Raw genomic sequence first — 10,824 nt, forward strand, 5'->3', positions numbered from 1 at the left:
ATATATATATATATATATATATATATATATATATATATATATATATATATATATATATATATATATATATATATACACACACACACATACATACATACACACACACTACAATAGTATAGAAATAACACTAAAATAATACAGAATGTCTTGGCAGTTACAGAACATTAATTCAGTTGTAACTAAAATAAAGACAGTAAAAAAGTGAAACTGTACCTTAAACATGCCATCTCTCTCCCACTTAAAAAGTCCACAATGGCTACAATGGAAAATGAAATGTCTTATTATAACATTCAGTTCAAACATCTCATATAAAATGTTACATCAATAATGAAGGTACTGCCACTTCCTCTCACCTGCAGGCTCCATGTGGCATCCGTGCCAGGCAGATCTTTCTCTGCCCACAGGGGCATTTGAAGAAGCGTTTGACGGCGTCGTGCCAGAGGTAGTCGTGCTTCTCTTCCACACAGCGGTCGGCTGGTTTAAAGTGGGTGTATTTACACTGCGGGCGAGAAGGGCTCATGAACTAAACCGCATAAACAGGCCGTGATTTACAGGTGTAATCAGTCCGTAACCGCGTAATTGTCTAATTAGCATCTTAGAGAGATCATTTATTAAGGTATTATGTCACAAATTATGTTTGTCATTACGACTCGCTGTGAATAAATACTGATTAGCTACTAATGACGCAGGAGAAATCGCTCTGTTTTTGTAAGGCCCTGAATGAGACACACTGTTACCACTCCACAGGGATTTTCAAGTGGACCACTTGAAATTTAATACGCATCCAGTCTTTATCCTGACTCTTTAGTTGTCAATTCATCGACTTACGGTTTTGCAGGTGACGGCCCGACACTTCATCTCCCTGATGCTCTTCATCTTCTCCTCCATCTTTTCTTTTTGCACCAGCGGATCAAAATACTCCTGCATGGCCCGCTCCTCAATCTACACACAAGAAATTGTCAAACATGCATGCAAACTGCACTGGGACATGACTTCCATCATTTCATATTGCATGTGGCAAAAGAAACATGACAGAATCCAAAGCAAACAAAGCCATCTGGTCAGATCACGCCGAATGCTTTCAAATCAACCGCAAGCTCCGCCCACCCACTGTGACATCATTTATCACAACACACATGCACTTATGTTCAGCCAAAATACACACCTCTCCCATCATCCACGAGTTTGAGGACTTGGCGTTGAGGATGCGCTGAAACTCCTCTGATTGGATGTACTCCAGCTGTTCCCGCCTCTTTTTCTGAGCTGGCTCCTCCTCCTCAGCAGCTGCGTTTTCATCTGATACTGCAGATGGAGATTTAGAAGAATAAGTGCCACAGAATAAAACAAACAAGCAAACAATCCAGCATAAAACTGATATGTCTGTACCTTTAGATGCGGAGAGATTACGCTCCACTCGATCTGCAATGTCATCGCTCTTGGCTCGCTTGCGTTTTAGAGCATTCGGGTCGTCTTTAACGATGACTGAGCCTTTAGCTTGGAGTTTCCTCACTGCTGCCAACTAAATCAAAACAAAACCGCTATTATTAAAAAAAATTAATGTAGATGGGGTGTTAAATTATTTCCTGAAAGCATCAATAAGACCTGATGATTATTTTATTCTATTTGTATTTTTTATTTATTGCATTAGAACAGTTTCTTCTTATTGCAATTTGAAAAATAAAAATAAGAAACGTCAAATTTATGCTAATTTTTTTTATTACAATACCAGTCAAACGTTTTGGAACAGTAAGATTTTAAAATGTTTTTTAAAGAAGTCCCTCTTCTGCTCACCAAGCCTGCATTTATTCCATTCAAAGTACAGCAATAACAGAACAATTTTGGAATATTTTTACTATTTAAAATATCTGTTTTCTATTTGAATATATTTTAAAACATAATTTATTCCTGTGATTTCAAAGTTGAGTTTTAGCATCATAACTCCAATCGCATGATTCTTCAGAAATCATTCTAATATGCTGACTTGCTGCTCAAAAAACATTTTTATTAAGTTGAAAACAGCCGAGTAGATTTTTTTCAGGTTTCTTCGATGAAAAGAAATTTATTTTAAATCTGTCTTTATCATCACTTTTGATCAATTTAAAGCATCCTTGCTAAATAAAAGTTTTAATTTCTATAATTTCTTTCCCAATAAATGAATAAATAAATTATATGCCAACTGACTTTTGAATGGAATAGTGGATAATGTTACAAAAGCTTTTTATTTCAGATAAATGCTGATCCTTGGATCTTTCAGTTCATCAAAAAATCCTGAAAAATTTATTCTTTTAAAAAGTACAAATGCATTTAATGTTTAAAATACAGAATTATTATTTTTTTGTAAACAGTTTCAAATTGATTAACACTTTTAAATTACTATTAAGGTTATTAATTTAAGGAGTTTTTTTATATAGTAACATTTTTAATTTACATCAAATTCCAGAAAAAAATATTCTGTAAATATACAGTTCTGTAAATATTCTTTAACAAACAATGGAGCGCTTTCCCGAAGCGTTACCTTTGTGGCCGAGAGGCCCTTTGATGAAGGCGGAGACAGATCAAGGAGGATATCCTCGCCTTCTGAAAAGCCACGGCCCAGTGTGGGCACAGTAGGGCCTGAGAGACGAGATGTAAGGCCAGGTGACCCTTTGGGAACCTCTGAAGCTGCTTTTGGGGATAGCAAAGGACCCCTGCTTACGTTTGGCCGTGAGGGCGCGCTACTCTGGAGCACCCTGGGTAAAGAAGAGTTAATATTTATAATACACATTCTATAGGGACAAGTTAAGGGTCTTGATCATCAGCACAAAGGATTTGCAGTTTATAGAAGTTAGAGCCAACAATCACCCCATAAACTCAATATGGAAACACTAAACAATTTATCAGCTTCCAAATGTAATGCAAAACAAATGCAACGAGTAGTTAAAGCAGCAATAATTAGAACAAACGCCTCTCACCTCTTCTGAATCTCTTCCGCCCGCTTCTTCCGAGCCAACATTCTCTGCTGGTGCTGTTCTTTCTGCTGCTTGAGAAGGTCAGACGCAGATATAGACTGAACTGAAGATCCTGCAACAGCTAAATTAAATAAAGGCAAATTGGAGATTAAATTTGCATGGTTATTAGTATGCACTAAGGCTGTACACAGGGTTTCTGTAGGTTTTCTGAAGGTACATTTCAAGGGAGAGTTCATGCAAAAAAAGCTTTTTGTTTTCCAGTGGAAATGTATAAAGATACATAAATCAAGACACACTTACTTTACTTGAGAAGCAAAATGACTAAATAAGGAGTCTTTTTTTGTTTTGCATACCTATCTTTAATGTCATTACTTTACAAATGTAAGACCTTCTGCTCTGATTTAGTACCTATGTAGGCCTTAATTTGTATAACTAAGACTCACAGAAACCTTGCTTATATTTCAGTGACATAAATGTGACCCTGGACCACAAAACCAGTCATAAGGGTAATATTTTAAAAATGAGATGTATACATCACCTGAAAGCTGAATAAATAGGCTTTCTATTGATGTACGGTTTGTTAGGATAGGACAATATTGGCAGAGATACAACGATTTGAAAAACTGGAATCTGAGGGTACCAAAAAAAATAAATAAACAAATAAAAATAATAAAAATATCAAAATATTGAGAAAATCGCCAAATAAAGCTCTTAGGAATGCATTTTACTAATCAAAAATTAAGTTTGGATATATTTACGGTAGGAAATTTTCAAAATATTCATGAATCATGAACTTTAATTAGTATCCTAATGATTTTGGTATAAAAGAAAAATCAATCATTTCAACCCATACATTGAAGAATAATATAGCTACAAATAGACCCGTGCTACTGGTCCAGGGTCACAAATGTGCTTGCTTTTGGTTACGTTGCATGATAATTCTGGGGTGGCATTCGACAGACATCTGCTGGTCCAAAACAGTACTGCAGCATCAGAAAACATTCAAATTATTACAAGTGCAACCAGTAGGTAAATTGCAGAAAATGCATTAAAACCAATTGAATATGCACAAGCGTAAATGAGATTTGAAGTTATCTTACTTGTTTGGAACAAACAGTAAGACAATAATTGGAGGAATTATTCCTTTTAAATTACCTGTATTCTTGGCATGTCCTAAATGTTTCTTAATATTAAGTGCTCCAGGCGTCGGCATACACATCAGGCCTTTGAAGTCGTCTGAACAGCCTGACACCTCACCTGAATTCAGAGCTACATGAAGACTTGATCAGAAAACATCAGAAAACACAGCAATTTAAAGAGAAAAAGTGTATTAAACAAGAAGTTTACCAAGTTTCTTAGTTGGAATAGATGCCAAAACAGACTGTATAGTGGGTTGTTTCTTTGGTTGTGGAGCAGACCTTTCAAAATAAAAGATTTATGCAATAATTTTAGGGTTTGGGTGGATTTAAAGGGTGGTGACGGTCATAAAAAGAGGCAATGAACTCACATGGAGGGTGCACAGGCAAGCGAGGACATGCCGCCGTAGTGGAAGTCAGATTGGCACAGGCGCTCTTTCAAACTGCCCCGCCCTCTTCCTTTGCCAGGAGCGGTGCCTGTGAAGCTGGACTGAAGCTCCGCCCTCTTCGAGCTCATTTTTTTGTACTGGGCTTTAACGTGATACTGGCAGTACTGGCATTCATACTGTTAAAGCAAACAGGAGTAATGAACTGGCTGATTGTGAATCACTTCAATAAACCATGATGTTTAGACATGTTTGGAGACTCACCAAGTTGACTAGCTGAGTGCAAGAGTCTCCATTCTTCTTTTTAGCCTTGCAAGTGCCAAAGTCCATGGCTTCTCCTATTATAAGGACCTTCTGTGGGTGATCCACTGTCAGGCAGACCTGGAGAAAAACGAATACCACATTACTGCCATTAACATGAACATGAAATCATGTTCTCAACCTGTTTTACTTCTATAATTTGGATTTAAAAAGGGGTTATGTATAATCAGTTTTTAGTATTTACAGTTGAGGTCAAATGTTTTTGCATACACCTTGCAGAATCTGCCAAATGGTAGTTATTTTACCAAAATAAGAGGGATACAAAAACAATCGCACAATGCATTAAGAGCTGGGGATTTGAAGATCAGGTTAAATTAACTTATTTTGTCTTCTGAGAAACATGTAGCCATCTTCTGTAGCTTCTGAAGGGCAGTACTAAATGAAAAATATATATTTTGTTTAGACTTATTTGTTCCTTCTGGAGCATCAGTGAGCGTTTGAACCTTCTGTAATAGTTGCATATGAGTCCCTCAGTTGTCTAGAGTGAGACAAGATGGATCTCAAATTATAGACCAATTATCTGTTTGTAAACATCCGGGTTGCGCGCGCATCTTGGTTGCAGAAAACCCGGGAGACATAGCGTTTACGAATAGGAAATGACAAAGATACGGTACAAAACAGTTCGATTCTAAAATATTATAGATTATTTTGATTAGATGTTATTTTAAAAATGTTTACTGCATATTACAACAGCTTGTCACCCTACGATGAGAACGGTTATTCAACGAAATTAGCGTTAGTGAGTGGAATTGGTCTGACAGATCCGTTTGTCATAGAGGTAATCGTGTACCCAAATCAAGTCAAGTGAAAATTATATGTATATAGCATGCCTTTACAGGCTTCACAACACAATGTAGACATAACAAAAATGATCAATGTCTAACAAATGATCTTTACAAACACGATATGACATTACTTGCCATAAATTCTCTGAATTTTGATGCCTGCCATTGCTTTTATTTCACACTGGGTTGAGTAGGAAAAGACAGAAGGGACGAAGTTGGGACTACTGAAGTCCATGGATACCTCTACTGTACAAAAACTGTATTCTAACCTTAGCGATTGCCAGTAGGATAGTTCACTATAACTTATTAGCCAAGTTCGGGTTTTATGCTGCGTTCCAAGCAGGTTTTTAAGCTCGTAAATCACAACTTACGACTTTGTAGCGTTCCAGGCAAGTCACCCCAAACTGCCTGAGTGAATTAATTATTATTACATTATTATTCATTTGTTTGCAACGTTATATTATCCTAAAGTCTATTTTTCACTGTGTACCACTTGCATAAACACCGCACCCCTAGGTGCTGACATAGTGGTTTCGCGTGCTATGTCAAGTCAGAACTCGGAACTAGGAGTACATCGATCTAGTACGAGTTCACGAGTGGGATGTCACAGGTTTGACTGGCGTTCGGATGCACTTTCACGGGTAGAAGGCTGGAAAAACACCAGTAAAGGGTTACCTGGAAAGCTGCATTATAGCGGTTCCGGTTGTCTTTTGCAACCGACATGCGCAGTTGAACCAGCGTGATGTATGTGTGACGCAGGCTGATAATTGGTCTATACTGTCATTGTTGGAAAGGGTTCAAATACACAAAAACACTGAAATAAACCAAAGAATTTGGATCTGAAGGATTTTTCTAAAGAACAGAGTTCAGGACAAACAAGGGACTCATGAACAACTATCACTAAAGAAAAGAAAAAAAAAAAAAAAAAAAAAAAAACAGACATGGTTCATTCGGGTAACAACACAGTATGACCAGCTTTTATTCATTATTATTGTTTTTTAAGATAGAGTACATGATATGTCACAAACCTCAGTGGAACCATCCTTGTTCTTCATTGGGTTGGGATTGAGGATGCCAATCACTGTCCCAGTGTCAGTCTTCCACAGATCTGTGTGAACAGTCCCGAACAGGAAGAGCGACACATGCACTTCCAGATTATGAAGGTCATTCAGCTTCCAGATGCTGAATGTTTTTCCCTACAAAAAAACAAAAACAAAACACACAATCATGTAAATGAACATACAATATGTAATCCATACACAGAATATCAGATCTCAGAAATGATGGTCCCTTACATTGTTTTTGCTCTGTGGGGTGATTTTATTTATCACCACTGCGAAAGTGACCCAGTCACTGTCTTCTAAATTGTCCCTGGCCAGTCGATCGGGTAGCTGAGAGAGCTTAATCAGCCTGCGGTTGGCCATTTTATGCTCAATGTCTATGGAAGACAGACGTGGTTTCCTAAAGGGAAATTATAACATTGTGTAAGAAAATCTCAAAAAACATTTTTACTACTTGTGAAAGTCTGAAATAATTATGATTTTCAAGTGTAAATATAAGAAGTCTCTTATGCTCATCAAGCCTGCATTTATGTGATGAAAAATAGAGTAATACTGTGCAATTTTACTACAATTTAAAATAGCTGTTTTGTGTTTGAATATATTTTAAAATTGCATTTATTTCTGTGACATAAAGCTGAATTTTCAGCATCAATATTACTGTCTTCAGTGTCACATGATCCTTCAGAAATCATTCTAATATTCTGATTTGCTGCTCAAAAAAACATTTTTGCTGTTCAGTTATCATTATTATTATTGGAAATATTAAGTATAGTACTTGTTATTAATGTTAATTTTTAATGTTGAAATTATTTGTGTAAACCGTGATAGTTTTCAGAATACTTTGATGAATAGAAATTTCAAAAAAGGAAAGACTTCATTTGAAATAGAAATGTTTTGTATCATTATAAACTTTGATCAATTTAATGCATCTTTGAAAAAGTTGTCTTTTTTTTTTTTTAATCTTACTTAGCCTAAACTTTAGAATAGTACTGTATCACTGTTCCCACAAATGTATTAAGCAACAAAAACAATTTTCAATATCAATGATAATAACAATAATGTTTCTTGAGCAAGAAATCAGCATAACAGAATAATTGACTGTTTTATTCTTAAATTAGCAACTTATGTGATTCCACAAGCCAAAATTACAGTATACCGACCTGAGTCTGAGGCCAGAGAACTTCTCCACGGCAACCGCTTGACTGACAGATGGACGGGGCGTCGCCTGACGCACAGTGGGAGGAGTCTTGAGAGGGGGTGGTGACTTCAAAGTGCTGTTTACTTTAGCGCTGTCTCTCATTGGCTGAGACTGGCAGTTGTTCATACTCTGGCCAACAGGAGACTGCTTTTCTGAGGTGGCTTGTTTACAAAGGAAATAATTTCATTAAATGCTCATGATTTTCATATATGAGAAGCAAAATGAATCACTGAAACAGTCACCTGCTTTGGGTTGATGAGCAGTCCTCTGCTTGTTTTTTAGCTTTGCTGTGAGGTCTGATGAAGGAGAGCCATGGCTATTCTGTCGTTTTGGTGGGGTAGTTTTTGAAACACCCTGAGGTGGTGTTAAAGATTTAATGCTTGTCTGTTTCTGGACGGAGGGTTTGTTTTCAGGCTGTTTGGTCTTCTGCGAGGCCTCCAGCTGCTGTTGTAATTTTTGCATCTTCTGCTGCATTAATTTCAGCTCGGCTGGAAGGCAAACACACTCATGAATCATGATCAGCACACAATAATACATGCATAACCTGCACATATAGACCTTTTTCCTGAATAAAGGATGAGCACGACAATAACCCATTCAAAGTGTCCATCTGTTCTTAATGTACTTAACATCGGCAGCTTTGTGTCATTTAAACACTCATTAAACTTTGAGGAGTAAGGTACTGACAAAGGACAGTCATTGCAACATTGCAAAGTGTTAGCACTATAGAGCCAAGTGCTTTTTAAAAACATTTTAATAGGTTTAACATTAGATTAACAGCTCGGGATATACGCTACTTTGACTAGAAACACCGGGAACCAGAAATGCAAAGCATTCATCAGGTTAAGAGTCAGGCGTGACTTCCGCGTTCAGGAAAAACGTCTATACTCATGCCTAAAGCTTTACCCTCCAGATCCTCCTTTGATTTATTCAAGTCAGCTGATTTATTCCCTTCAGATGAGTTGGATTCCCCAGGTGCCACGTCTTCTTCCTCTTCCTCCTCTGGCTCAACATAGGGATCACCGTCATCATCCTCATCGAAGAGGTCGTCCAGATTGTCACTGCCCTCTCCAGCGGCAGGAGTCTCTTGTTCCTGGCCCTCACTCTCCGCAAATAAAGACAGCAACATGTCCAGATTCTCCTCCTCTGATGACAGACACATAAACACAGATTGAGTTAATCGAATTACATAATACAGTAATATTTGCATAGCATAAGATTATAATGTTTACATATAAATACATATATTGTTTAATTACACTTACACACTTAAAATTCAGAAAACACTACAATTATATGATACAACATTTTGTAAGGATCATATATAATACACCATATAAATATACCTGGAAGAGTGCAATACACATTTATTCAATAAATCAGATAAAATAAAGAATATGTAGACTGTCATGTGGACTATGATCAACATACTACACATGTTACTACATATAACGTTAAAATAAATGATCAAAAGAAGTACAGGAATATATTACAGTCAAAACTGTGTTACAAATGAGCAACAACAGCACACAAAAGAACTTAAGAAATAAGGACTTAACAAATTCAGCAATATATTAACGTTAAACTTATATTATATGATATACATTATGATAATGATACGGCAAAAGCAGATATTTTGCTAGAAAACAGAGATTTAAACGTCTTGCTTCACCAGGAACAGCAGGAACTTACATTTCCCATCTAGCTATTATTTATTCAACAAAGTAATAAACTAGCCTAGCATTTGTATCAATATGCTGCTGAACTTACCTGCCATTTTGATTTCGATCGTTTTTTTCTCGATTTTTGAATGAAACCGATTAAAGATCCCTTTGCTGGATCAGACGTAGCAGCCGCTGTTTCAATGTTGGCGCGAAAAGTGTTTAATATTCAGGACCCCGGAACTACGTCAGTATTCCGGGAGAACTTCGTGCCTGTCCATAACAAAATAGTAACATTAACTAAAACGTAATTAATTGGCATTGTAAAAGCATCACAGTTGTACAAATAAATAAATAAATAAAAACATCACAACTACGTAAAGCTTTTGTTTTAAAACAAACAAACACATATTTTACTCTTTATTGTAGCGTAACGAGGTTATATCGTGGTTATATTTATTTATTTATATCCACGCTTAATGTGTTCCAGACGAAAATATTGGCTGGTACTGACCTGGTTTCTTAAAAATTCAAGTTTTGATAGACTATAAAGTGAAATTTCGACCTAAAACTAATTATTAATATTACAATAAGCTATAGGCTAATAATTGTTTAAATTTGGTAAAAAAAAAAAAAAAAATTAAAAAATGAATAGATTAGTTATAATTAACTGTTACTTAATTTAAAGTCTCTTCTGCAAGCTTGCATTTATTTGATCCAAAGTACAGCAAAAGCAGTTAAAATTCTGAAATATTTTTACTATTTAAAATAACTGCTTTCTATTTGAATATACTTTAAAATGTAATTTATTTCTGTGATCAAAGCTACATTTTCAGCATCATTACTCCAGTCTTCAGTGTCACATGATCCTTCAGAAATCATTCTAGTATTCAGATTTTCTGCTCAAAAAACTTCATTATTATGTTGAAAACATCAGAGTAGATTTTTTTTTCAGGTTTCTGTGATGAATAGAAAGGTCAGAAGAACAGCATTTATCTGGAATATAAATCTTTTGTAACGTTATAAGGTCTTTATCATCACTTTTGATCAATTAAAAAAAAAATCCTTGCTAAATAAAAGTAGTAATTTCTATAATTTCTTTCCTAAATTATACGAACACCAAGCTTTTCAATGGAATAGTGTATAATGATACAAAACCTTTTTAATTCAGATAAATGCTGATCTTTGGATTTTTTTTATTCATTAAAAAATCCTGAAAAAAATTTACTCAGCTGTTATTGATAATAATAATAAATGTTTCTTGAACAGCAAATCAGCAATTTAGAATGATTTCTGAAGGATCATGTGATACTAAAGACTAGAGTAAT

The 10,824-nt window shown here is 35.7% G+C and overlaps 1 protein-coding gene across 1 annotated transcript in view; it reads right to left on the reverse strand.

The window, feature by feature from the left end:
* The window catches only part of mcm10 (minichromosome maintenance 10 replication initiation factor), a 12,249-nt gene extending 2,548 nt beyond the window's left edge, over nucleotides 1-9,701 (reverse strand). Inside the window, exons 1-17 of the mRNA XM_073838172.1 lie at nucleotides 9,606-9,701; nucleotides 8,742-8,981; nucleotides 8,078-8,323; nucleotides 7,798-7,996; nucleotides 6,872-7,037; nucleotides 6,605-6,772; nucleotides 4,735-4,851; nucleotides 4,456-4,649; nucleotides 4,296-4,366; nucleotides 4,104-4,217; nucleotides 2,952-3,069; nucleotides 2,516-2,729; nucleotides 1,387-1,519; nucleotides 1,166-1,302; nucleotides 829-942; nucleotides 354-499; nucleotides 214-256 (exon numbers count right to left, since the gene is read on the reverse strand). Of these exons, the coding sequence (XP_073694273.1) occupies nucleotides 214-256; nucleotides 354-499; nucleotides 829-942; nucleotides 1,166-1,302; nucleotides 1,387-1,519; nucleotides 2,516-2,729; nucleotides 2,952-3,069; nucleotides 4,104-4,217; nucleotides 4,296-4,366; nucleotides 4,456-4,649; nucleotides 4,735-4,851; nucleotides 6,605-6,772; nucleotides 6,872-7,037; nucleotides 7,798-7,996; nucleotides 8,078-8,323; nucleotides 8,742-8,981; nucleotides 9,606-9,612 (2,427 nt within the window). The 5' untranslated portion in view covers nucleotides 9,613-9,701. The remainder of the gene's footprint in view (nucleotides 1-213; nucleotides 257-353; nucleotides 500-828; nucleotides 943-1,165; nucleotides 1,303-1,386; nucleotides 1,520-2,515; nucleotides 2,730-2,951; nucleotides 3,070-4,103; nucleotides 4,218-4,295; nucleotides 4,367-4,455; nucleotides 4,650-4,734; nucleotides 4,852-6,604; nucleotides 6,773-6,871; nucleotides 7,038-7,797; nucleotides 7,997-8,077; nucleotides 8,324-8,741; nucleotides 8,982-9,605) is intronic.
* Nucleotides 9,702-10,824: the final 1,123 nt, after the last annotated feature.

This window comes from Garra rufa, chromosome 4 (assembly GCF_049309525.1).
Source record: "Garra rufa chromosome 4, GarRuf1.0, whole genome shotgun sequence".
NCBI lineage: Eukaryota > Metazoa > Chordata > Actinopteri > Cypriniformes > Cyprinidae > Garra > Garra rufa.